The 27,813-nt window shown below is 40.0% G+C and overlaps 2 protein-coding genes across 6 annotated transcripts in view; both read left to right on the forward strand.

Annotated features, from left to right (window-relative positions):
* MKI67 (marker of proliferation Ki-67) overlaps positions 1 to 27,813 on the forward strand; it is a 38,277-nt gene that overhangs the window by 2,731 nt on the left and 7,733 nt on the right. The window contains exons 2-16 of one of the 5 annotated variants that reach the window (XM_077350115.1): positions 1,320 to 1,432; positions 3,660 to 3,741; positions 3,967 to 4,082; positions 4,723 to 4,792; positions 5,415 to 5,490; positions 9,097 to 9,210; positions 11,380 to 11,621; positions 13,168 to 13,519; positions 13,694 to 13,812; positions 19,975 to 20,167; positions 21,632 to 21,739; positions 22,435 to 22,940; positions 23,408 to 23,462; positions 24,613 to 26,231; positions 26,671 to 26,725. In XM_077350115.1, the coding sequence (XP_077206230.1) occupies positions 1,341 to 1,432; positions 3,660 to 3,741; positions 3,967 to 4,082; positions 4,723 to 4,792; positions 5,415 to 5,490; positions 9,097 to 9,210; positions 11,380 to 11,621; positions 13,168 to 13,519; positions 13,694 to 13,812; positions 19,975 to 20,167; positions 21,632 to 21,739; positions 22,435 to 22,940; positions 23,408 to 23,462; positions 24,613 to 26,231; positions 26,671 to 26,725 (3,799 nt within the window). In that variant the 5' untranslated portion in view covers positions 1,320 to 1,340. The other 4 variants (XM_077350113.1, XM_077350114.1, XM_077350116.1 and 1 more) reach the window with 4 other exon arrangements.
* Positions 9,886 to 11,373, forward strand: LOC143843661 (uncharacterized). Its single transcript, XM_077350118.1, has one exon. It carries the CDS (start codon positions 10,102 to 10,104, stop codon positions 10,984 to 10,986), a length of 885 nt encoding a protein of 294 aa, XP_077206233.1. The 5' UTR covers positions 9,886 to 10,101; the 3' UTR covers positions 10,987 to 11,373.

The raw sequence follows: 27,813 nt of genomic DNA on the forward strand, positions 1-27,813 counted from the left end.
GATGGCAGTTTGATGGCCATAGTTCGCACACGAGAACCTATGAGAAGAGACAGTTAGTCCTTCAGTTATGTGGGCCCCATATCATCAAGGGTATTTCAAAGTAGGCAGTATATTGTCCTATCAATTAGCCTGTGACAATAATTGGTCTACTACATTCTGGACCAGCTGTAGTTTCCAGATTATCTTCAAACATCAAGTATGTTACTGTAGCCCAGCAAGGAGTTTATAAGAACATGAATCAGCATGGTCTGATTGGCTGAGTCTAAGAAAAAAAAAAGAATTGGTGACTGAGATGCAGTTGATAAAAGGCATTATTGCCACTGTCAACCTGCTTTACAAACAGTATCATTGAGTTCTTAACCATCCACATGTTCTTACCCTGCTCTGTAATAGTCATCTGCCCCATCCAAGGACATATGGATCCAGTACCTATAGAGTTAATAAATTAGCCTTTCTGGTGGGCATTAGATGTTATCTGAATACAAGTTCAGCCTGTTCTACCTTGGCCACCTGACTACACGACTAAAGATCTGGTTTATTAACAATATTTATATTTTGCACTAATATTTAAGGTCTCAAGTCAGATTACACAGACTGATTATGCACGGGGCAGAAAGGCCGGGCTGGTGGCAACAGGGCTAATCCCCGCATACGTACGACATCGCAACCATCTGGGCCCTGGCCGAAATCTGGACCTCAGATGGTCTACGGCAAGGGAACGTGGATTCTTCCGTGTTCCCTGTCGTGCTGCAGTGGCCAGCAGAGGCCCAGCCAGGCAGGCTTGTGGGTAAAGGGCACCTATAATGTTCCTGAAGGGACACAAAACGCCCTGGTTAGCTTTGCAGTGCTGTGGAGCTGAACAGGCCATGTCTACACCCCCGCAATAGTGGGATAGTGGGATCCCATTTTGCAGTGGGATCCCTGTGCCCCTCTCCTATCGCTGCCACCGTGAGGCACAGCTGACCTTTCTGACCCCAGAGTTGTGTGTTTGCATGCACAACTCAGAGAAGTCTGTGTTCGCCAGGGGATTTCATAGAATCATAGAGTTGGAAGGGAGCTCCAAAGTGCCCCTCGTGCATACTCGGGAAGCGGCAGCAGCCCGATGCTGCTACTGCTGTGCATAATTGGTCATAGTGAGTTAAAAAGCTCAGCAAAGTCATAAGATTGTAAAGACATTCATATTCTGAGACAGGCTACATACCAGACTTTGTGAATATAGGGTATCGTCAAGAAATTGTAATCCTTGTCATACTACCTATTATATTTTCCGTGGAAAAGTAATGATGTGTTCAGATCTTAACTCTGAACTTTTGTCACAGGTAATACCTACAAATGCAACTATGCCGCTTTTTGGAAAAATTGTTGTTATTAAACGGAATGGGACGGATGGAACTCATTTTCCACTGACTTTAAATTCTTGCACATTTGGAAGGTAAGACTTAAATTTGCTATATTTGCATCTCATTGAAATCTTAATTTTTTTGAACAACAGAAGTTCAGAGCAGTGTGATTAACCAAACCGGCCTTTTAACACTGATGAACAAGGCCATTTCATGCAAGTAGGAAAGCAAGTTCATAGTTGTTACATGTTGCTTGTCTGTTTACCTGATATTCAAGGCAGATCAGTAATAATATAATCAGACAGCATAAGTAGCTTAAAGCAATGTAACAAAATTAGGGCTACAAAGTTAGAAAAAGACTGCAAAAAAAATTAAGGAATGCAGAAAATGGAAACAGAAAAGTATAAGACAATGTGATAATCCTTATCCATGTTTCCTCTATATATTTGTGAAACAGCCTGGGGGGTGGGAAGTGTCCGGCTGTCCACGTTGGAATAGGGCCAGTTAGGGTGCCAAGCTGGCTGCACCGTGATTGGCTCTACCCTTCAGCTCCCGCCCTCCATCCCTGTCCTCTAGCCTCTTTGCTCTCAGACATGCCTCAGTGCCTGGAGCCAGCAGCAGGTAAGGGGAGAGAACCCTGGGCAAAGGGTTGTGGTGGAGGGCCTCTTGGCCTGCTAGGCTGGTTCTGCTAATGAGGGCCTCTTGTCTTGCTGACTGCCTGCTAAGGAGCTCTGTCCTGGGTCTCCTAACAAGCTGGCCAGCCCCCGCCCGCCCCACTTGATCTGGCTGAGCTGCGGCCCAAAGTCACCTTAAGCTGCTTGTCAGGGGGCCAGGGGAGGGGGCCCTTTCAAGGCCCATTCTTAGGAACGGGCTTTAAAGTTCGTATCAGGATAAATCATACAGTGAGAATTGCAATAGATGCCAATGTCTTTTTTTATATAAAGAAGCTCCCTCCTGAATCACAGCTGTATACCACAGTCCTATTCTCTATAAGAATGTTCTTCTGAACAACGCTATTTTATACAGCCTGTGAAATAATAGAAATGTAGAAGCCGCTTGGCTTGAGGCATACCATTTCATAAGGTTGGGGCCACAACTGAGAATCCATGTATGCAGGGCACAAATAAGACTTTATGCAAATAAGTGTAATTATCATAGCATAGCAGAAGAGATAGTCCTGCAGTTTTGTCCAAGATTGCTAGGAATTGGCTTTGCTAAATATTTGTAGGAAGTGATACTAGATGAGAATTGTTTTCAAGTAAACAATTTTATATAATTAAACATTGATTTACCTGTGAAATTTATCCCCTACCTCCACTAAAATACCGTATATAAGCTGAGGTACTTAATTTTACCACAAAACCATTTTACCATCAAACCATTGATGTCCTACAAGCTGCCAGAGTAAGCTTTCAAAATATTTGCAGAAGGCAATTGTTAGCTGGGAGCAATTATCTCACTTGCAAAGAGCTTAGTTTTTAAGATCTTTGCAGAAGGTAAAGGTTAACTGGAGGCCACTAGCTCACTTACAAAGAGTTCAGGTTGCAAATGCAATGCTGTGGATGAGTGTCTGGGGGCAGGCTGTTAATCAATTGCCTGCGTATAAGCCGAGGAGGTCTTTTAAGTGCTAAAAACTGTGCTGGAAAACTTGTCTTATATGCGAGTATAAATGGTACCAGGGGTATTATAATAGGCTCTGGGAGGCCTGTGTTCAAATCCAAACTTTTATTAGGTGACTTTTGCCCAGTCTCGCGCATACAGTTTAACCTACCTCACTGGCTTGTGAGAATAGAATGGGGGAGAAGAGAAAGCTACTTCGGGTGTGTATTTGGAAGCAAGATGAGGTGGTTATTATTTTCTGCTGCATGCCTATTTCAAATATTTGTCCCTCAAATCTGGACATAAATAACTTCAATTGGAAAGTTTATCAAGACTAATTAGTGAGAAGAAAGAGAATGTTAGTCTTGTTATGTTTTAGATTCCACAAGCAGTTAAAGATTGTCTAAATATGTTTTATCTATGATGAAGTTCGCATTTGAGTGGCAACACTGTAGCATATATTGAGCTTGATCCAACAGTAATTTTCTGCTAGTGAGGGGTATGTGTGAGTTTTGCCAGTTCTACCATCCTCCAATTTGCCCCAGTGGCATTCTTAGTGGTTTCCTAATCCCCAAGGTCATCATTTTAGCCTCTAATAAAACTAGGGAGAATGTTGAATTCTGCTAACAGTGTCTTTTCTTAGTGAAAAATTAACACCACATCCAATCCTTTAAAATTTTATATAATCTTTAAATAATGAAGTTGTGATTATATTTCAAGGATAAAAGAATGTGACATCCGAATCCAGTTGCCTCAAGTTTCCCAAGAACACTGTAAAATTGAAGTCAATGAGAATAAAGAGGTATGCATTCTTTTTACTTATTTTATTTATATCTCATATTTGTCACAAGCCACCTAGTCTAACCCCTGCTCAATGCAGGATCAGCTAAAGCATCCATAATAAGTATCTGTCTAGCTGATGCTTGAAGACTGCCAGTGAGTGTAGCCAAGGAAGTTCTTTTTATTTATCTTCCTTTTAACAATTCTTATTAAGTGACTGAGGTGGATATTTTGGATCTTTTTTTAGGCAATATTGATTAACTTAAGTACTGCGACTCCAACACAACTGAACGGGAGAAACTTTCAGCAGCCTGTGTACTTAAAACATGGAGATGTACTGACTATTATTGATCGTTCTTTCAGGTAGGTAACAGTGATGCAAAGTACTATGTGTCTATATGAAAGAAATTGTCCCATTATGTTCTCTGCATGGGTCAATTTGCTATTATTATTATTGTGAGTGGTGGCTACATACATGAAATCCATAAATCTGTGCACAAGGAGAGAGATAGTTCAGACATTAAAATGGCCACTCACTTGATTGCCACTGATCTCTATTTAGCATTTAACCTGAATACAAATACGCAAAAACAAGTATATATCAAAGCTTAAGCTCCCCCCCCCCATCTTGCTGTAGCAGTATCTTTCCACAGTAACAGCCAGTTATTTTAGTGGTGGACCAATAAATATAATAATAATAATAAAGCAACTTGACTGTAAATAAATAAGTGAAAGATCAAATAACATATACAAGCTCATGAAAATTAAGTTGAAATTTTAAAGTGTCTTAAGATACATCATAATTTTAGCTGTCTTGAAATACATTTATTCTGTTCACCAAGTACATATTGATATCAGGTAACCAGGTGAAACCTTAGATAACAAACACTTTTGGAGTTGAAATTATATGACTTGGGCACTCCATTGTCTTTGTGTTGCAACAGTTTTGTTTTGCTAATCTAAATGTAGGATGACACAAGCTTTCCTTTCTGTCTTTTAACAGGTTTGAATATCCACCTGCGACATTAGCAAGGAAAAAGATTCCCAGATCTGAAGAAAAGGAAACTTTGCAGGTAATTTCATGTTAATAGCTATTGTTTTTACATCTTGTTGAATTGAAGGAGATGGGCTTTGTGAAATGAGAGATTATCACAGTGCCAATTGCTTATTTGTTAATCAATGATCGAAATACATAACTTGGTTTAGTAGCAAAAGTGCATTTGACTTGGGAGAGAGCCAAAGTTATTTCTCACCATGATGGGCTTTAGAGAAGGAAAGAAACAACATGAAACTTAAACATGTTCTGTTTTACCAGTACCTGGTGTGAAGGGTACTCTGGTCGCTGATCAAGCAAGGGCTGCAGTTCAAAATTAAAAAGTAGAGTTTCATCCTGCAAAAGTTTCTATGGAATTGTGTCAATTTATTCCATGTGCTTGGCATCATTGTTAATGCTGGTGTGCCTGACTTTTTACTCAGATGTTCAGCTCTAGAATATTTGTAGAATTGAATTAGGCTTGGGAATTGTTTGTACTCTAGCAATTTTTTTGCTGTAGATAGTTACCCTGATTGGAGGGTTTAATTATTTCAAAAAGTATCTAATGGACACTTGTTTTGTAAGAATATTTTTTAACCCTTTAACAAGATATATTTTCAAAACATGAATTGTATGCTTTACTATAATCTTCAAATCCACAGGTTCTTCATGCTCAGCAGGTGGAACAAGAGAAGCTCCACCCTCAAAATGCAGAATGTAAAAATCTTCAAAATTCTGGTGAGTAGCTCTTCCAGTTAAATTTTTATACAATTATCATTGTGCTAGTAAATAAAGACATAGCAAACTTCAAATGGAAAGTTAAGTCTTGCTTATTTCAGTGGAAGGCAATTCACTTATGTGGGAGCATTTCAGTAGTCATATAGATATAGATTACCTTTAATGGCATAAAATTCAGATAAATACAGATAATTACAACACAGGTGGACATAGGTGATATACACAAACCTGATGGACAGTCTAGCATTTTTTCAAATATGAAAGATTGACTTTTAACACAGAACAAAGTACCTTTTCAACTTTAGCCAATAGAGCATGATTCTTCTAGTTAAGCAGAGCTTTAAGAATTTGCTGTTCTTTCCTGCAATTCAGCCCCAATTTGGTTATATAACCTTGAATCAGGATACTTTGGCTGCAAAGAGCTGGGCAAACCAAGATGGAAGCAAAGTCTTTCCAATTCAGGAATATGCCAAAACCTGCCATGGGTCCCTTTCGAGAAAGAGACATCTAATTTTGCTAGGAGTAATGCTTTCCTTGCCTGAAGAGAGTCCAAGGGCAAAGTATCACAGTCTTGCTTCATAGTCAGGGCAAAAAAGAGCCCATGCACACTGCAAATGAGCTAACAGACCTCCACCCATGCCTACTCTGGTCTAGCAGACTTTTTGCCCATAGGTGAGCTTAGACAGAAGCCAGGCATTACATTCTGGAATACAGTTTTTCCTTCACGTTCCTCTCTCTACATTTCCTTCAGTCCCTTTCCCTCCTTTGTTACTTCTTAGTTCAATACCATTATTGGCATAACATGTTACTTTTGGTCTTGTTCGGTTTCTTAACTTGGAACTTAACCTCTCTTTTCTAAACTTCGAGTTGTCATCTCTATTTATGTTCAGGCCTCTTTCTTTCGCACAGAACTTACCCCTTTCCCCTGGTTCCCTTCCAGTAGTTTCCCCTGGATGAGCTGATGATCTGCCCAGAGCCATATGGAAGGGGCCATATAAAAATCTAAATAAATAAATTTAGAGTACCTAATCTCACCTTTATCTGATCTTTGTCCAGCTAATTCCGCTTTTCAGTTTAACTGTTTGCTATTTTCTCCATGGATGTGTCATTGCCATGTCGAACTCAAACTAAATGTGCCCATCTTTCCAGCTGTTATACACTTTCCATATTTATTGAAGTCACCAAACAAGCATGTAGCCTTTGTTCTCATATTCAGGCTTTCATCAAGTTATGATACTTTCCCCTTTATAACTCTGGATCTCTCTGATCATCTCTTTGACTTGCAGACTCCTTTTCTCTGGTTGCCATTCTCTGGTTGCACCTCTATCCAGTGTTCTTTGGCCCAAATTTATTTATTTATTTAATATATTTATTTATATATAACATATATAGCTTATAGCATAATTCATAACCTCAAGTAAAAACAATAGGAACAATAGTTTTAATAACATATTGAACAATCTTGTCACCATTTATGTTGGAACCATTATATGGAAGTGTTGTGGGAACTTGGTTACTGGTTGCTGAAACTATTACTACTGTATTACTTGAAGTTGTTGTATTGTACTTATTCCTACGTTCTGTGTAAACCGCCTAAGTCGCAAGGCGGCTTGATAATCTATTGCTACCCTCTGTCCGCAGCAAAAGGAGATCCGCCATTTGAGGGCTGTCCCTCTTATCCCAGCTTCAGTGAGGCGGTGAGCTAAAAGCTTGTGGTTGACTTGTCTTGAATACAGCTGAGGGGTCTAACAGCACAAGCAGTGCTGACCCATCTCAGCCCAGCTGGCAACAGAGGTCGTCCGTTAGGGCAACTAGTGTTGTTTCTACCCTATGGCCAGGCTAGATGCCTGATTGGGATGGGTCTAGGCCTGAATCTTCCTCAACGAAAGTTGATACTTGGTCCGCAAGAGCCCTTTCTACGGTTTCCCCCAGAAATGCGATTCCCCCTAGGTGCAAGACGGTAGTTGTTGGGCTCTCGTGGGTCCAGAGATGGTTTTTTCAACAACGAGCATACCATCATTAACCATTTTAATTTTGACTATTATATATTTCCTTTTAAAATATGCATACTTGACTGCCTGTTCCTAGATCCTGCATAAACTTCTTGTTCTTTTCTTCCGAGCCCTCCGTGATCTTCCACATCACATTTCCATTGTTGTATCACTGTACAACTCTGCTTGTTCCTCCAGCTGTACTCCCTGAACTCTCCCTAATAATTTAAACTATTCTGCCCCTTCTCCTTTGTTCCATATGCCTAAAACTCTACAGTGCTGCTTCTCATTTCAAATGTACTTCAAAAGCAACTGTTTCCTTTGGCACAATCATTTAGTCTTCTTCCCTTTCTAATATGATGTACACATAAATGGAATTAACAGACATTTTATCCTGTTTATTCTTGCCTCTATTTTCTTTCTCTTATTTACATTGATAGTATTTTAAATAATGTTTCAGCATTTTCTTTTAGCTTTTGTTTGTAATGTATATGTGTCAGTTTTTCCTCACTCTAGAAAAGATTATGTTAATGGGTGTTTCTACTGTTTTTAAAAAACAAATGTTGGAGTTGAAAATATGTGTGCTTCTGTCTCTTTTTTCTTCTTCATGTTGTATTTATTTATTAATTTAGATTTAGATTTGTAGGCTGCCCCTCTCTGAAGAGAAAGCAGCTGCCATACACATTGCTCACTCCTACACCTTCCCTTCCTCTTTTTTCTTTTCTTTTTTTATTATATATTTTTTATTTTCATAAATATAGAAATATATAATAGAGACAATGTAAGTTATTAATACAGAGAATAGTAAAATATAGTCTTCGCTTGAAAATATAAGACCCCACATTAACTACACAATGGTATGAACTATTGCCCAAAGCTTATAAACTTTTTCACGTTTCCACCACGTTTAAGAAGAGAAGCCCACTCTGTTACCACCCCTCCAACACTTGTTTACATAGTTATTAACAATTTTAACGGTCATTTTTGGTGTCCCATAACACCTATAAAACAATTTATACTTAACACAGTCTTAGAGCCATCCACATTTCCACCACATTTAGGAAAAGAGGCCTACTTAGTTGTACAGAAGAAAAATATATAATTTGTTATACAAGTTATATAAGCATAAGCTGATAATACAAAAAACGGAAAATAAAGTCTTCGTTGGCCACATTTACACCTCCTCGATTAGGTGCCTCCCTTTAGTCATGCCTTAAGTTTAGACTGGGAGTCACTGCGGGGATATATTCAATAATACAGATTCAGCTTGCATAGGAAATCTAAGAGCCCCACACTAACTACATAATAGTATAAACTTACAATGAGCAGTAAAATATAGTCTTCATCTGTTATACTTAAACCCACTCCATTAGGTGTCTCCTTTTAGTTAAGCTTTAATTTTAGGCTGGAAGGCACTGCAGAGATATATTTAATAATACAGATCCAGCTTACTTAGAAGATCTTAGACCCCACATTAATTCTTTTAGCTTTTGTTTGTAATGTATATGTGTCAGTTTTTCCTCCCTCTAGAAAAGATTATGTTAATGGGTGTTTCTACTGTTTTTAAAAAAACAATGTTGGAGTTGAAAATGTGTGTGCTTCTGTCTCTTTATAGATGAGAAACTTAAATGGGAAGCTCAGAAAACAAGTGGGAGTGATGAGCAAAGATCTCAAGATACTACCAGACAAAATGAGTCTACATGTGAAATACGCAGATCAGGCAGAAAAAGTAGGTCTCCTTTTAGCACGCTTTATGAATGTATGAAAAAGGAAGTTGATACAAAACTAACAGAAGAAAGCTTCAGCAAGATCTCCATAAAGCAGAAACTGGAATGTTCACCCAGACAAGACAGTATTGATATTGCTGAAACTCAGACTCCATGTATAATATCTGTGTCTGGGCAAACAGTTGAGAATGAAGAGACTGAAAGAGTTTTGGAAAATTTTGAACAGCCTACAGGTAGTGGAAATCAAGGAATAAACATGATAGTATCTAATCCATTTTTTATTGAAGGTAAGAATTCCAGAAGATCTAGAGTTGTTCAAAACTATACTACAAACTAGAAAATAAGCCCACTGTTGTTTAAATACAGCGGGCGCTAGGTGTTAGTTGGGAGCCCCCCTGTGGTGCGGCCTACCTCACCCAGTGGAGTCCGAGGCGGGCGCTAGCGGCTCCGGCGGCAATTGCGGCCGCCGCCGATCGCAGCTCCGCCTCCGACTGTGGCCCCGCTGCCGCCAATCGCGGCTCCATCAGCCCTGCCAGCTCCGCTGCCACCGGCGGGTCAGTCACTGGGCCCGGGCAGGCCGCCATGTCCTGCGTGCCGGCGGCCTGATGCGTCGAGAGGCGCTTTGCGCCTCTCGACGCGTCAGGCCGCCGTCAAGCGAGCAACTGCAAGCCGCGCTATGCGCGGCTCGCAGTTGCTCCCTTGGCGGCAGGGTGGCCATTAGAGAGGCCAATCGGCAGGCGCTTTGGCCCCGATGATGATCTGTCCGGATGAAGGGGCCAATCGGCACCCTTCCTCATCCCAGACAGAGCCCGCCCTAACTCCTCCCCCCAAGCCCTTACGGCTTTATTTAGGGATTAAGATAAGATGAGGAACAAGACAGAGAAGAAAGAAATATGTTACATTTTCAGAATGCTATAGAAAATAAAGATTCTGAACTAATTAACTATAGTAACAGTTATGCAAGCAGAAATTCAGGATGTTTATCTAGATGTAACATTGTAGTCTTGGAAAACACAGAAAAAATAAGCTGCTGTGAAATGACTCCATCAACAGAAACAACAATTGATGAAGTAAAAATTGACCAAAATACTTCTTTCTATGTAGAAAGGGTTTTACCCGGGTCTAAAGCTGGTGGAGAAACCTATTCTAGTCCATCTTCAAGACAGGCTAATGGTATGCTACAAACTGAATTGGATCCTTTGTTGGCACTGAAGAGCACTGTAGAAATTCCTGCTGAAATTGAGGAGGACATAATGGCTGTCATGACTAGAGAAGAATTTGGGGTTCTGATAGAAAATAAATATCTGAAAACAAACAGTAATTACAATTTTTTGGACACAGAACAGCCTTTAATTGCACAGATTCTGGAAGAAACAAAGTTAAGTGGTCCACTGCAAGATGGGCATTTTCAAACAATTGCCTGCTCGGCTGACCATAATGACAGTAAGAATCCCAGAAGAAGTTCTAGACGAAGAAATTTTTTAAATGGAGATTCTGTAATAATGGAAGAGACATTAGTAACAGCTAAAGACATGTCACCTTTTAAAAGGGTATCTGAAGAAAACACAGTGAAATATTGGCTGCATGAGAATGATGGTTACATAGAGAAAAGGCCAACCATAAAAAGCCCTGTGAATATAGCAGGATCTTCCTGTTTATCTAAAAGCTGTCATAAAAGTCATGTCCAAATGCCAGCTGAGGATATTGTTGAAATGAACATGTCAAACCAGTGTAATATAAAGAAAAAGGAAGCTAAAGGGGTTAAATTCTATTCCTAAATCATCACTTCATTGTTTGCTTTAGAAATGTATGTCATGTATTTCTTCCACAGACATCTTGAGGAATCTAGCTTTTTTATTTCATAGACATTTTCACCAGCTGCAGTTTAATTATAAAAGTTATGATGATACAGGAGAATGAACAAAGTGCTAAAAAGATTCCAAATGGTTTGATTTATTAGCTCCTGCCCTATTGTTTAAATTCAGGCAATGTTTTAGTAAAGATAACAGCCAACTACTACCATAATACAGGAAGGATATCTTCAGAATAATCTTTTTTCGGTTGATTTTTTAGCTCAAAAAGCAGCAATAATGTAAAAAGATTATTTTTAGGAATGTTAATAAGTTTGTCAACAGGGCAACCTTTTACTTAGCTGTGTTCTTCTGTTCTAGCAGTCCAGAAATCACCTCAAAAACGTAAAGGTGGTAAACCTGACTTATTGGTGCATCCTCTTGGGAAAAGGAAGAGAGTATCATTTGGAGGTCACTTGAGTCCTGAATTGTTTGATAAGCGTTTGCCTCCAAATTCACCACTCAAAAAAGGAGCAATTCCAGCAAGATTTAGTTTGCCATTTGGAAACTCACCACGAGCAGTTTTGAAAAAAGCATCAGAATATGAAGAATGTGTAATCAAGGTAAAGAAGTTCCAATTTTTTTTTAAGTCAGCCTTACTGTAGAAGTACTGATATACATATCTTTTAAATTGTATCCTAATCTGAAATTGAACATTTTGGTTTTTAGATGTTAGTAAACATTTTTCACCTTTACATACCATGTATAAATGCTGCCATATATATACAATATATTTGTGGAGTTGGGGGAAAAAAAGAAGGGATGTAGATTTGAAATAATTGGCTTCCATTCTTATGAAGGAACCAGTTTAATTTTTTGTAAGTTATAAGATATTCAGACCAATTATGCAGTTTGGACTATAACAGTGGGGTATAAGTTTTAGCCTAAGGAAAATGCATCTGAAATACAAGTCTCCAGGCCATGTGATATGAACTACATACCTTTCTTGCATGTGTTAGGTGCATGCCTTTCTTGCATGACTTTCTTGTATGTCATAGGTAATGTACAGATGTTTAATCGAAATCCCATATATCTCCAACCTACCAACTTTATATTAATAGCATAGTAAATATAGTTGATCAAAATAGTGTATATGAAAAAGAACTAGAGGCTTACTGTACCAGCTATTTGTGATCATGGAATATTTTGTCTTGTCTTTAGCCTGTCTTGTCCTGGTGTCTATATGTAGGTACATTTCAGATTTTTAAAATGTTGAATTGAGGTTCATTTTCTAGGGCCACCCACACTGGGTTCTGCACCTGCTCAAGACAGCCACAAGCATTTTCTTGTTACAGAATTACAGAAGAGGGGGACACCCTACTCCTTTTGGAGTGTGTGCATGTGTAGGATTCCCTGCCCAACATGTCATGTGCTTAGATGTTAATTGTTAGTAGAAACAAAATAGGCTCATCTCATTCGAAAAGCTGTGTTTCACCTGTGAGTGTCTAATGAAAGCAGTCCCTATCCTTCCCAGTTGTGGTAGTGGTCCTTTGTAAAGTGCCCAAGGCACTGTTTAAGAAATGTTCCAAACTTGGGAAAAAAGTGATATACAGTGATGAGTGTGAGCTCTGCCTGTTGTGCTTGAGGGAATATTGGGAAAATGTCTATTTGCCAGCACTTTAACCCAGAAGGCAGCACTTTAACCCAGAAGGCAGGTCATTAAGCATATTCTCCTCGACCTAGAGGCAACCCATGCTACCCCATGCTACAAGTACCACCACCAGGATTCTTTAACGTATCCTCAACACCCATGCCAGTCACAAAAAGGAAGGATGTACCAAGGGGCTGAGACTCCCTCAGCAGAAACCAAAGAAAAATCAGGGCCAACAATCAGCAAAATTCTGAATAACCACCCATATAGTCGCTGTTGTATAAAGTTTCAGGACCAGGTTATCACAGTTTGCAGAAGTGTGGCAGCTCACAGGAACTGACAGAAAGGCAGTGCTCGCTTTTGTAGCATGTAAAGCATTGGATGGGGCAATCTCATAAATATCCCTGACCAGTGCAGTTGCAATCCCAATGTATGTCTGCACAGAAATAATCAATGAACAACAGTTCCAGATAAGTGCAACTCTGTTTTCTTATATTTATGCTAATTTTTCCTTTTAGGATTTCTCTGAAAAAGATCAGGAGAATACATTGTCAAGAAAGGGGTCCCCTGCAATCTCACCCACAGCCCGCAGGTCCCTAGCAACATTTTCTTATAACTTGCCGCTCGTGAGAGGTCGGTTCTCTGTTTCTCGTGTTGATGGCACTTCTCTGAGTTCAGTAGAACAGAAGATTACTGCAAGAGAAATTGATGTGAATAAAGAAGTAAAAACTCCTGAAACTTCTCACCGTGAATCCCAAACTGTTCAGTCAGTAAGGAGAGGCAAGAGAAACTCCTTGCATAGGAAGAGTGATACTATGGATGTTATTCGTGCTAAAAGACAAAGTGGTGCTTCTGAAGCCAATTTGATAGGTTTGTTATAATTATTCAGTTCAGTGTTCCTGAAACAATAGTATATAGTAACTTTATAAAGCTCCAGTGGGTTTTAATGCTTCAATGTGCTTTTGGGGGGAATAGGACTGTAGTTTCTTGGTTTTTACCACACAGAAGTTAGTAATATGGCATATCGATCAATTGTCCTTGCAGTTTCAAGGTCTTGGGCAGAAGTCGTGAAGCAGGGTGTTCCAAAATCAGAAAAAAGGACTGCTACTAAATGTGGCTTTAAAAGAAGACCAGCAAAGAAAATGCCTACAAAATCACCAAAGGTATTCTTAAAAAATTAGGCTAGTATCAGAGTTCACTAAGTATTCTCTAATTTAATTGCTGAACATAAGAATGTTTCCTTAATTGTATGGAATTTTGCCATAACTACAAAAGGGTATATCTAATAATTCATTGAAAGAACATGGATTCGGTCCAGGTGTTTTCAAACACAGAGGGGTGATTTTCATTATTTTCACCCACTTCCTCAGCAGAACCCAGTTTTTTTTTTCTCATGTTATTTTTGAAAGTCACCTGTCAAAGGAGCATTTTGAAGTGGGATAGAAAGTCACATTCCCCTTATGAAAGTGTCCATGAGATAAAAATTACTATTGTAGTTAGTCCTGTATATTGTACGTATAAGATCCTAGATTGAATCTCTGTCATCTACAATTAAAGTGCATTGGGTAGCAAGAGTGGTAAGACTTCTGCTTGAGTGCTTAGAATAGGCTTGGAAGTGTTTTCCAAATGGGTGGGAGTTAATTTTTTATATATTAAAATTTGTTAAAAGATCTATCAGGTGATATGATCATATATGATCATGTTCACATACCCCCCCCCCAAGATGGACATAGAGGGGTTGCGAAGGGAACGGGTCCTGGGGGAACATACACAGCTATGCTTCCCAACCGTATTCTGCACAATTGTGCCACTTCTGGACTTTCTTGAAACCTGAAGAATGTTCCAGAGTTGAGAAAGGCTGGCTTAGAAGGTCACTGCTTGTCACAATAGACAGTACCCAGCTAAAGGGTCGGGTGACTGGATTTGGTGTGTCCCCACCCAGGATCTTCAAGGTATAAAGTATGCCTGCTGCATGTGAGCAGGGAAAGGCTAATCTTCAAAACCAAAATATTGTGCCATTATCTTATCAAACAGCTGATTAAATTCATAAATATATTCTGCCTTTGTAATCCAATGAATACCCATTGCAGCTTACACTAAAAATATAAAATACATTAAAGCTGGATTCATTAAGTTCTAAACATATTACAAAGACAGTAAAAATGCAAAAGCAGTAAAGTATAATGAGCATGATAATTTGAAGTCTAAATAGTGTAAAAGCTACCTAAATATGTCATAGGAGTAATCTTAAAACCTTTATCAGATTTGTGCTTTAAAAATATCAGCTGGATACAAACACCTGTGGAAAAAGTCATCATCAGCATTTATTATAGTTAAAGATCAGTCAAGCAGTTTGACCCAGGAAAAAGTAAGAATTTAATACTTCACTAGAAATCAGTTTTGTCCTTTGGAACTAAGATCATGGCATCTGGCCCTCTCAATTCCTGGTAAATAGAAGAAATGGAGGTAATGACAGATTTTATTTTCCTGGACTCCAAGATCACTGCAGATGGGGACTGCAGCAAAGAAATTAAAACTCTTGCTCCTGGGGAAGGAAAGCTATGGCAAATCTAGACAGCATCCTAAAAAGCAGAGACATCACCCTGCCAACAAAAGTGCGTCTAGTCAAGGCTATGGTGTTCCCAGTTGCAATGTATGGCTGTGAAAGTTGGACCATAAGGAAGGCTGAGCGTCAAGGAATTGAGGCTTTTGAACTCTGGTGCTGGAGAAGACTCTTGCGAGTTCCTTGGATTGCAAGGCAAACAAACCGGTCAGTCCTAGAGGAGATCAGCCCTGATTGCTCTTTAGAAGGCCAGATCCTGAAGATGAAACTCAAATACTGTGGCTACCTCATGAGAAGGAAGGACTCCTTGGAGAGAGCCACTGCTGGGAACGTTTGAGGGCAAAAGAAGAAGGGAACAACAGAGAATGAGGTGGCTGGATAGAGTCACTGAAGCAGTTTGTGTGAACTTAAATGGACTTCGGGGAATGGTAGAGCAGGAGTAGTCAACCTGTGGTTCTCCAGATGTCCATGGACTACAATTCCCTGCCACTGGCAGGGGCTTATGGGAGTTGTAGTCCATGGATATCTGGAGGACCACAGGTTGACTACCCCTGAGGTAGAGGACAGGAAGGCCTGGAGGATCATTGTCCATGAGGTTGTGATGGGTCGGACATGGCTTTGCACCTAACAACAACAAAGAAATCAGTAAGATGAGGAAGACTGAAGGGGGGGTCAGTGGTAGAGTCCAGTGAGTTTTGCATGCAGAATATCTGAGCTTCAGTATCCAGCACTGGATTGTAGATGATGTGAAAGACCTCACCTAGTTCCCCAGGAATCACCTGTCAGTCTGAGTAGGCAGTACTGATGCTAATAGACCAATAAGCTAGCTTCATGTAGAAGGATTCTGTCATGTAGGGGATGTGATGGATGGAAGGACATTGATGGATGGAAGGCTCTGCACCATTGTTGAAATTGGCAAATTAGTCTACATCTGTACAGGGCGCACCAAACTATTTTATTTGCTTATTCAGTGGGTTCCATAAAGTCTGAGTGACCCATCACTCCATGTCTGCCTAACCTACCTCACAGTGTTGTGAAGATTAGTGGAGGAGAGAAATTAATTATAAGCTGCATTGATGAGAAAAGTGGAATATAAATATGTAAATAAACCACTAGTGGCCAAACTTGTCCAGATGCCCCATGCAGGGCTTTGTGCTCTGTGACTACTAGTAGGCTGGAGATCCCTGGTTCACATGATATTTGCCTGTCCTTGGCCAGGGTCAGGGCCTGCCTTGTGGAATGAGTTCCCAGAAGATCTTAGGTCTCTGACGGAGTTTGTAAAGTTCTGCGCAAGACAGAGCTCTTCTGCCAGGCATTTGGTTGACCAGGTGGAAAGAGGAAGATCTACCCATCCTACGATGCACCCAACTGTAATATCTCCCCTGGAGTCATGGCTGTTGGGTGGGAGGACTGGTGTGAGGGCAGGTAGTGATTTTTTAGGAGTCTGTTTTTATTGTGAAGTTTGTTTGATGATGCTGATGATGATATGATGTAAGCCACCACGAGCTGCCAGGCCAGGAGCAGCAGCCTAGAAATTGAACAAATATGTTAAAGGCAGCATGTACACTGCACATTAGCCTTGCAACTTGCTCCTCTTCCGTTGCTCCTGTACTACTAGTGGGGGGGAGGTTGCGGGTTGACATGGATAAACTGAGTGCACACCCAGACCCTTCATGCTTATCTCATTTCTCTGGAAAAGCTGAAACCCACACACAAAATTGGCCTTCTTTATCTGATAATGCAATTAATTTATGATAGACACTGCTGATATGATCATATAGTGCTCCCTAGCCCCAGTGTCTCAAAAAGTTCACTGCCAACCACTTTCAAGCTTTGAATAGGCCTGTGTGTATGGAAAAGTAATTTTGGGCCCAAATTGTTCACGGCTTTAATTGTTAATACTACCAACTTTGAGCCTGGAAAAAATCTCTCAACATTGTAGTCAGTGTTTCAGCTGAAGTATCTGCATCACCTTTGAGGACAGTAGTTACAGTATTCTCTGGTTACCAAATTATGTGCAGATGTGAGAACGTTTGCCTTTGTCAGCATTGGAAAATTGACCTAAACTTGTATGGGGCATGCCAAGCTACTTTATTTGCTTCTTCAGTAGATTCCATAAAGATACCTTGGCTGTAAGCTAGATATTTCAAAGGAAATAGAATGCTCTCCAGAACAAGTAGTATACCTATTCCCAATTAACCTTTATTTCCACCAGACAGCCCTTCCATTTTGTGGAGATGAAGTATTAGCTCTTCTTCATTCTGCCTTTTAATGATTCCAAGAAAACCATGGTTCACCACCTTCCTAGAATTAAATGGAAAGAAGAGGCTGATGGCTCGAAAACTCTGAAAGAGCTCTCTGTCTGCTTAACATAGATGCTAAGCAAAAATTATTTCCAAGGGCAAAAAAACCATGGGCCAGGGCAGTGGTTCCCTACTATTTCCTGTCATTTCCTGTTGTAAAGAATTTAGCTATTGAAATTTTCTTCCAGGGTACAAGTCATAAAGCACCTCATAACTACATTGCCTTTGGTAGTCTCAAAGCAGTATGATTTTTTCTCTGCTATCACTGCCGTAAACTAAATATGAGCTTGAATATGTGATTTAACAGCCTTAATACGTGTTTGTCCTCCACTTAGTGAACACAGATCTGAAAATACATTGGTAAGCAGTTCTGAACTACTTTTAGTTGAGCTTGCATTCATTGAATTGCTTAAGAGAGAAGGAATCAGAAATTATATGTGCACATTTCATACCTTTGTAGCAGTCAAACAGGGGTAAAAGGAAAGCAGACAAGGATGAACATCCTAGAAAAAAACTTTCCTCTTTCTAGTGGTACATTTCTATATGCACTTAATATTTCCAAAGTACTACTGTTTAGTTTAAGTGTAAAGGCCTTGCTTTTCATTCTCATTACTACAGTTTACAGTGAAACTTGTCAGAAAATGTACTGCTTGTGTGGCATGCTGTTTAAGAATGGGAACAATGGTCCAAGAAACAACCCAGTTTTCCTCCCTCCTATCAAATATCAGCCTAGCTATCAAGCCATAGGTTATCAGCCAGGCAAATCAGCCTCATCCTTGCCTTAGGTTCTTTAATATTTAGGAAAGGGCCATCTGGGCAGCGCTATCCGGGTCCCAAACCTGTGGTCCGGCCTGGACTTCTGCTGCTCCAGTGGGCCAATCCAGGTGCACCCAGCAAAGCTGGGCATGTCCAGATTGGGCCGGCCCCTAGGGGGCCCGCGGCTGCCAGCGCTCCAGCTGCTCGCCAGCAGCCTGCCCGCCAGTGAGTCACTTGACTGGCCTCGGGCCCAGAGTCACCCACCCAACCTCCGCGGCCTCTGAGGCCGCGTCTCCCCTCCAGCTGCCCAGGTATGTCACCTCTCCCCCCCCATGCCCACTCTCACTCCCAGGGGCCATTGCATTTTTGCATGCAATGGCCTTTTTGCCTAGTCATCTATATATATAAAAAGAATATTAATGCTTCTTTATCATGTTAAAACCTGGGAGGCTTTAATGGTTAAAGTATCTGGAGAAGTTTGTACTTGGCATATGCCGGCTGCTATTCTCTAATGTGTTAAAGGAATAAATGTTCCATAACAAACTCATTAGAGTTAGTTCTATCCTTTTTCATAGAATTATGCATTATTCTGTAAGGTCTCTCTAAGTAATTGTTGACATTGTCATGCGTAGATAGCATAATCCAACCCAACACCAATATGTTCTGTAGAGATTGTTACATGGTTGTGTGCAGAATGCCTTTACTGTATCCAAGGATCCCCGGAATCGTGATTTTAGAAACAAAATAACATAGAGCATCTCTGCCTCTCCACTTCTTATGTCCTCACAGCCATACACAGAGAGCATTCTGAACAAAACAGCAGTTCTTCCTATGTCTAGTTGAGAGATTTCAGGATACAATCTTTCCACTAATATATTTAGAGAGCCAGCTTGGTGTAGTGGTTAGGAGCATGGACTTTTAATCTGGCGAGCTGGGTTTGATTCCTCGCTCCGCCACATGTAACCATCTGGGAGATCTTGGGCTCGTCACAGCACTAATAAAGCTGTTCTGACCGAACAGTAATATCAGGGCTCTCTCAGCCTCACCTAACTCACAGGGTGTTGTGGGGAGAAGGAAGACTCCTGGTAGAGAAAAGCAGCATATAAGAACCAATACTTTCTTTGATAGGGGGGCATGCTAGAAGAGATCCTGCATTCTGACTTAGGATCATGTCTCACAATTTTGCATTCCAAGAAAGCATACCTGCACAGTATCAGTACCACTGCTTTGAAGACACGGGATTGTAGTTTGTGTTCTGCCATCAGTTTTCTATTTCTACAGCTGTGTTTTGTGCTCCCCAAATACTACTCATAGCTGTCTTAGACTACATTGGAACACCGTGGGGCCTGCAGGGAAGGGTGATTTTTATGGAGGTTCTGTGAGCATATGAATAAGAAGAAAAGTTTGTTCTTATATGCTGCTTTTCTCTACCCAAAGGAGGCTCAAAGGGCCTTCCCTTTCCTCTCCCCACTGTGAGGTATTGAGCATATGTGTCTATGAGGTATTGAGCATATGTGTCTCTTGCATGAGCAAAACAAGGCATAAGATCTACCCTGTAATGTTTAACTTGGCATTGCGGGAATTTTACATACAATTCTTCCCAATATTGAAGTAAATGTGCGTGTAATAAAAGTTTTGTACACACAATGGAACAAGCTTGGTTTTTGATGAGACCACAAAAGTTTGCATGTGTTTGTTTTCAGAACAATGTTCCCTCTTTAAAAACACCAACAAGGAAAGTGAAGGGTAACTTCAGTACAGGCCATGCAAATTCTCCTGCCCCAATTGTTGTCGGAAAAGCTCATACTAGCATAGTAAAGATAACTGCACAAGTCCCTAAAGTGATGTTCAACTATACTTTGAAGCATCAGCAAGATGTCAATGAAAGTTTTACAGGTAAACTGATTTTTGATGAAATGATATTTTGTTTATTATTGAATACATTTGTTTTAAATAAATCCCATGGGTTCACTTGTTACCTATGAAAAATGTGGAAAGAACATGACTAGAATGGTTTGAATTACTCCTGGGGCTATTATGCCTGTACTGGTTTTATTCACAGTCAATTCGCCAAGATTTTTAAATCGTCCTCTTTAAAAACGTTTTTTTAACTTTCCCATTTATGCATGTGCTCTGATACTGCGTTTTTTGGCACACCAGTTATTTATCTGGGTAACCAATGAAACTTTTCCATCACTCCTTTCCTTTTGGTGCCTTGCAGGACAGAGTGAATGGTGAAGACTGACTGACATTTATTACATTTTTATTATTAATTATTAATATTATTATACTTGTTTCCTGCCACTCCCATCAAGCCAGCTTGTGGTGGGTTACACAATAACAACCCGCATACATAAATATCCCCATTAAAACCCAATTAAAATAACATTAATGCAAAATACAGTAGTACAACATGGCGGTAAAAATAAGCCCTTCCCCATAATTGAATGACTACTGACAGAGGCAATGTAATAGTTCAACAACTGGCCATCCCTGATGATATTCCCAAGCGTGGTGGCATACCTTACTTAGGGGGGGCCATTTGATCTCCCAACACTGGCCTCATCCATAGACCTGCCGGAAGAGCTCCGTTCTTACAGGCCCTGCAAAATGCCAAAAGCTCCTGCAGGGCCTGCAGTTCTTCCAGGAGCTCATTCCACCAGGTAGGGGCCGGGACCAAGAAGGCCCTGGCCTTGGTGTAGGCCAGGCGAGCTTCTCTGGAGCCAGGAATGACCAACAAGTTGGTACCTGCAGAGCACAAAGCCTGGCTTTGACCTTTGAAGAAGAGTTGTTTTTTATATGCCGCTTTTCTCTACCAGGAGTTTCAAAGCGGCTTAAATCACCTTCACTTTCCTCTCCCCACAGCAACACCCTGTGAGGTAGGTGAGGCTGAGAGAGCACTTATATTACTGCTCAGTCAGAACAGATTTATCAGTGCTGTGGCGAGCCGAAGGTCACCCAGCTGGCTGCATGTAGAGGAGCAGGGAATCAAATCCAGCTCACCAGAGTAGGAACCACCACTCCTAACCAATACACCAAACTGACCCTGTGTAATGAATCGTTGAGATGGAGTATTTGGTGTTTAAGCATAGTTTATTCTGTCTGGAAGATTTGTAGATTTTTTTTTAATGTCTGTATCATCTCTGGAGAATCAGTGTAACATAGTTTTGTGGCATCAAACTCCCAGGAACATCAAATATTAAAGGGATACTATGATAATGTAGACTGGGACTGCACTGTTCTGTATATAAGATGGTTATTCTGGAGATCAGTAAAAAAGAGTGATTTCTTAGTAGGTGCTTCGCTGTTTGTTGCATACAGACAAATGAGTGTTAACTGAAGTTTAAATGCTATTTGTAGGAATGGCTGAGATGTTCCACACTCCAGTGAACATGAAGCAAGAAGGCTCTCTATCTTCTTTGCGAGCTCCAGAAGAAGCATCAGAAATGCATACTCCAGAGGAATCTGGTATGCATGTTTTATAATATATCAAATGATAAACCCTGTGCATTTTTCTTTTTTATGAAACTATGTTACGCTACTGCTAAAAATCACAACTGATGTTGCAAATAGTGCTTCTAATAGCTTTCTCTGATTTGATTCATTGAATGAATTTTCACAGTTGAAAGAAAGAGCCCTAATCATGGTTAATTCTATTTAGAGTTCTTTCTATGCACTGTCTGTTTGATAACCTTTAATAAAATTGCAAGCCCATTTATGTGAGATCTGGCAAATTCCCATTTAATATTACCATACAGTATTTTGTTGGTGTTATAGGTATTAGATTTATTTTTTTAAAAAATAGCATTAGAATCCCCAGGGGAAAAATGAGGGGGTGTTGAAATATGTTTCACCCCAGGGCCTTTATATCTTTAAGTATATACTGAGTTTTCAATGTGATTGATTTTAAGATTTGTTGTGTAAGACTCTTTGAGTCCACTTCCTGGAGAAAAGGAAGAAAAGTATTTTAAATACAATCTGGGTAAGTGGGTTTTTTTTCTCCTGTAATACATTATCAATTCAGGGATCAAGTTTGTTACCAGTAGAGAGACTTATTGATTGCCCCTTCTGTTTAGTATAAAAACAATAAAATGATTAAAATTAAAGTCAGCCATCACCAACAGTTTACTGAAAGATTTCCTATTTTATATTTCTAATAATAGGGGAGATGACAGTGCCTCCTTTAAATCTATCAGTCCAGCAAATATATGACAATCAAGGTGTTGAATCCCCCATCCTGAGAGAAGTATCTCAGATTTCCACTGTTAGTCAACATGAATTCATGATTTCCAGAGGAGAAAATTCATTAGATAAAATTGTAGGGGAAAATAGCTCACTGGCAACAGATGATACTGTGTTAATGGAAGAAGTAATACAAGATACAAAGGAAAAATCAGATTGTATTGAGGCACATTCAGGAGCCAAGAAGCTTGTGAAGACCCCCAAACAAGACTCAAGGACAACTGAGAACCCCAAACATGAACCAGAGCCGGCTGAGGAGCTTGCAGGAGTCAAGAGTCTGTTTAGGACCCCGAAGACTAAGCCAGAGCCAGTTGAGGCTCTTTCAGGAGTCAGGAGAGTGCTCAGAACCCCTAAGCAAAAGCCTGAGCCTGATGAAATAGACTACACAGGTGTTAAAGAACTGTTTGGACCTGTAGATGGATATCTGGTAAGCTAATCATTTCTACTTGTGATAATAGCATCTTTCATGTAATCTGTACATATTCCTGCTGTACATTAACATCATTTGCTGCATCGTAATTTTGCGGACACGACTTTGCACCTTACAACAACAACAAAAGATGGTGGTGTACTGCATAACATGAAATTCTGCTCTTTGTAAACCATTTGCCATGTAGTCTACTGAAAATTTGTTCTATACTTGTTTTCATTCACAGTAAATACTGTGAATTGCAAGTACAGTATGAGAATGATCGTGATATTGAGCTAATTCTGTGTCATAACATATTCCAAGTATTCAGTACTTAAAAGTGTATACAGTGGACATACTATGTTTTTGATCAGAGTATGGTTCAGAAAAGCATAACAAGCTGTAGTATAAGCAAGAGTCTCTCTCTGTGTGTGCACGTGCAGAAGAGTCTGTTATGTTGCTTAATACTTCTATATTTCTTTTAGATCAAATTATCAGAATCTGTGAATAAGCCACATGAGATTTCTAACAATAAATTTGGTACGTATAAATATATTCTGGTAAAATCTTTAATTTGTAGCATAAATGTATAACTTGCAATACTTTCAAAGCAGGATAAGTTACTTGTCTGTGGTTTATTAATCTTTTCCTAGCAGCTTTAGATCTACCTACTTGTTACACTTCATATCAGTAATATGCAGGAGCCAAGTATTGCCCTTTTAAATGCTGTCTATGGCTCCTGAGGACACTGTTCCCCAATGTAGCGCTTGCTTTTGTGTGCCAGGAAATAGAGCAAGCTATAGGGCTTGTGGTTAGCAGGTGACTTTGTCCCTGAACAAGCCATTGTCACAAGTACTAGAGATAGAAGGGATGCCAGGGATGGAAGTAAAGGACCTGTCCTTTCCAACCAACATTGTTACCCTTTACTATACTTCCTGCACTCTCATTTGAACACCTGGGCAACTGTTAGGAGGAGAAAAGTACAAACTTCATCCAGGAAAACTGTAAGTTAAATACAGTAAGGTAGCAGTAGTTTCTCTTCCCTTTCTCCAAGACCAGTTTGATTGCCTCCATTAACTGTCTATATCACCTGCTCATTTCCTCATACTGAAAGGGAAACCCTTCCTCTTATTCTGGATATCCAAGGGTTGAAATATAGTGGAGAGAGAATCTTATGGGTTCAGAAGCAGTCTGGTAATTAAAACTATTATATTTGTGTTTAAAACATTAATCATTACATATTGTATTTATGTATTTGGGGTGGTTCATAGGACATACAGCAGCCATGTGAGTATTGTGTAACTGTGAGATCCTGGCACAAACCTGAACCAGCATACTATTTAGTACCACAAAAAAGTCACTATCTGGTTATATATTCTAAGTCCCATTAGAATCAATGAAAATAACAGACACCCTGTGAGATAGGTGAGGCTGAGAGGAGAGCCTTGACATTACTGCTTGGTCAGAACAGCTTTATCAGTGCTGTGGTCAGCCAGCCGGTGCATGTGGGAGAGCGGGGAATCAAACCTGGCTCTCCAGATTAGAAGGCACCACTCCTAACCACTACATCAAGCTTGCTCTTCAATTATTTTGAACAGTCATTGCCTTATCCCAAATATTAGTTATAACTTATGCATGCTACAAAATATTTGGTGCTGTTGCCTTTCTGAATATTACTTATTAATTTTAGGGTGCAAAGAAGATGATCTTGATAGAGAAGAGTCTTGGCAAGAGACAGGACTGGAGGACTCACTTGAAAAAATATCTCCAAATGCAGTGCCAAGGAGACCTGATGATGGTCATGTTGAATTACAAGATGACTTGGGACAGTCTTTGTGTAACTCACTTAACGATGTAAAAGGGGCACATACAGAAAGCATTGCAACTGTCATGAGTGTACCAGAAAAATACCGGTCAGGTGATATAGATTTCCAAAATGGAACTGTTTTTGAACTTATTGAAGAGCCATCTGCAAGGCAGGGTGCTCCAGTGGATATAGATGCAGAAATACTGAAACCATTGGCTTCGATCGAAAAACCTAGAAAAGGGAAAGCTGGTAAATCCACTTTTGCAGAAGAACATGATACTAAGTCACCAAGGCAGACAAGAAACAGCAGTAGAACCAAATCAGCTAACGTTATGCAACCAAATGAAAAGTTTGATCAGAACATTCCTGAAACTAATCAGCCAAAAGAATCAGAAAGCAATCCGCTAGCACTTGAAGCTGAGACAGCAGAAAGATTAATAGAACAATCTACTGAAACAAAAGGGAATATAGACTTCGATAACATAAGACATACTCAAGAAGCATTGGGACTTTCAAGGGAAACATCAATTGAAACACAGCTATCTGTTAACAGAAGAAGGATGGTGGTGGCTACACTAAATTGGCAAGCTGAAGAAAGCTTGCATGTAGAGGGAAATGTAGCAGACCAAGAACGTGCAAATCAGTTCATTTCAAAAACATCTCCGAGATTTAGAAATCAGAAAAATAAAGATGAACTAAAGTCTGAATTTACAAAAGCAAGTCCCAAAGAAATCACACAAAGTTCAAATCTGGAAACGTCAAAGAGAAACTCTGAAAATCAACTTCTGAAAAAAAATACAAGGAGAAGAAAGGCTTCCTCAATAGAAACAGAAATGGAAGTAGTTGATGGTGGGAAACTCATAATGTCTAAAATGTGTAAACTGGAAACATCAGGAACCAAGAGTCCACTCAGGACCCCCAAGCAAGTCCAAGAATTGGTTAAGGCACTTTCAGAAGTCAAGAGTTCACTCAGCCCCAAGCCAGAGCCAGTCAAGGCTCTTTCAGGTTTCAAGAGGTTGCTCAGGACCCCCAAGCAGAAGCCAGAGCCAGTTGAGGCTCTTTCAGGGGTCAAGAGGCTGCTCAGGACCCCCAAACAAAAAACAGAGCGGATTGAGGTCCTTTCAGGGGTCAAGAGGCTGTTCAAGACCCCCAGACAAAAGCCAGAGCCAGTTGATGTTCTATCGGGTGTCAAAAGACTTCTTAGAACACCTAATCATAAAGCAGAACCTGTCGAAGATAACATCTTCTCCAAACGTTTGAATAGTCCTGAAGGATTGTTTAATCTTAATAATGTTACAAAAGAACAAAAGGAAAAAATAGGACTTTTGGAAAATATGGAAGGAATTCAAAGACTTTTGCAAACCCCTAAACAAAAATTTATGCCAGTTGATGACTATTTGGGATTGCAAAAGTTTATGGCAGAACCTAAGCAGGATTCCCTCAGTGATGAAATAGACTACACAGGTGTTAAAGAACTGTTTGGACCTATAGATGGATATCTGGTAAGCTAATCATTTCTACTTCTGATAGTAGCATCTTTCATGTAATCTGTAGATATTCCTGCTGTACATTAACATAATTTGCTGCAAAGTAATTTTGCATCTGTAAAGATGGTGGTGTACTGCATAACATGAAATTCTGCTCTTTGTAAAACATTTGCCATGTTGTTTACTGAAAATTTCTTCAATACTGTGAATTGTAAGTACAGTATGAGAATGATTGTGATATTGAGCTAATTCTGTGTCATAACATATCCCAAGTATTCAGTACTTAAAAGTGTATACAGTGGACATACTATGTTTTTGCTCAGGGTATGGTTCAACAAAGCATAACAAGCTGTAGTATAAGCAAGAGTCTGTGTGTGTGTGTGTGTGTGTGTGTGTGCATGTGCACGTGCAGAAGAGTCTGTTATGTTGCTTAATACTTCTATATTTCTTTTAGATCAAATTATCAGAATCTGTGAATAAGCCACATGAGATTTCTAACAATAAATTTGGTACGTATAAATATATTCCGGTAAAATCTTTAATTTGTAGCATAAATGTATAAACTTGCAACACTTTCAAAGCAGGATAAGTTACTTGTCTGTGGTTTATTAATCTTTTCCTAGCAGCTTTAGATCTACCTACTTGTTATACTGCATATCAGTAATACGCAGGAGCCAAGTATTTTAATGCTGTCTATGGCTCCTGAGTCTCTTGTGGCGCAGGGTGGTAAGGCAGCAGAAATGCTGTATGAAGCTGTCTACCCATGAGGCTGGGAGTTCAATCCCAGCAGCCGGCTCAAGGTTGACTCAGCCTTCCATCACTCCGAAGTCGATAAAATGAGTACCCAGCTTGCTGGGGGGTAAATGGTAAATGACTGGGGAAGGCACTGGTAAACCACCCCGTATTGAGTCTGCCATGAAAACGCTAGAGGGCGTCACCCCAAGGGTTAGACATGACCCGTTGCTTGTACAGGGATATTTACCTTTACCTTTACGACTCCTAAGGACACTTCCCCAATGTAGCGCTTGCTTTTGTGTGCCAGGAAATTGAGCAAGCTATAGGGCTTGTGGTTAGCAGGTGACTTTCTCCCTGGACAAGTACTAGAGATGGAAGGGATGCCAGGGATGGAAGTAAAGGGCTTGTCCTTTCCAACCAATATTGTTACTCTTTACTATATTTCCTGCACTCTCATTTGAACACCTGGGCAACTGTTAGGAGGAGAAAAGGCTGGCCACAGGGAAGAGAGAGTACAAACAACTTCATCCAGGAAAAGTGTAAGGATACAGTAAGGTAGCAGTAGTTTCTCTTCCCTTTCTCCAAGACCAGTTTGATTGCCTCCATTAACAGTCTATATCACTGATCTTTTCCTCATACTGAAAGGGAAACCCTTCCTCTTATTCTGGATATCCAAGGGTTGAAGTATAGTGGAGAGAGAGAATCTTATGGGTTCAGAAGCAGTCTGGTAATTAAAACTATTATATTTGTGTTTAAAACATTAATCATTACATATTGTATTTATGTATTTGGGGTGGCTCATAGGACATACAGCAGCCATGTGAGTATTGTGTAATTGTGAGATCCTGGCACAAACCCGAAC

The sequence above is a fragment of the Paroedura picta genome, chromosome 8 (assembly GCF_049243985.1).
Source record: "Paroedura picta isolate Pp20150507F chromosome 8, Ppicta_v3.0, whole genome shotgun sequence".
Classification (NCBI taxonomy): domain Eukaryota; kingdom Metazoa; phylum Chordata; class Lepidosauria; order Squamata; family Gekkonidae; genus Paroedura; species Paroedura picta.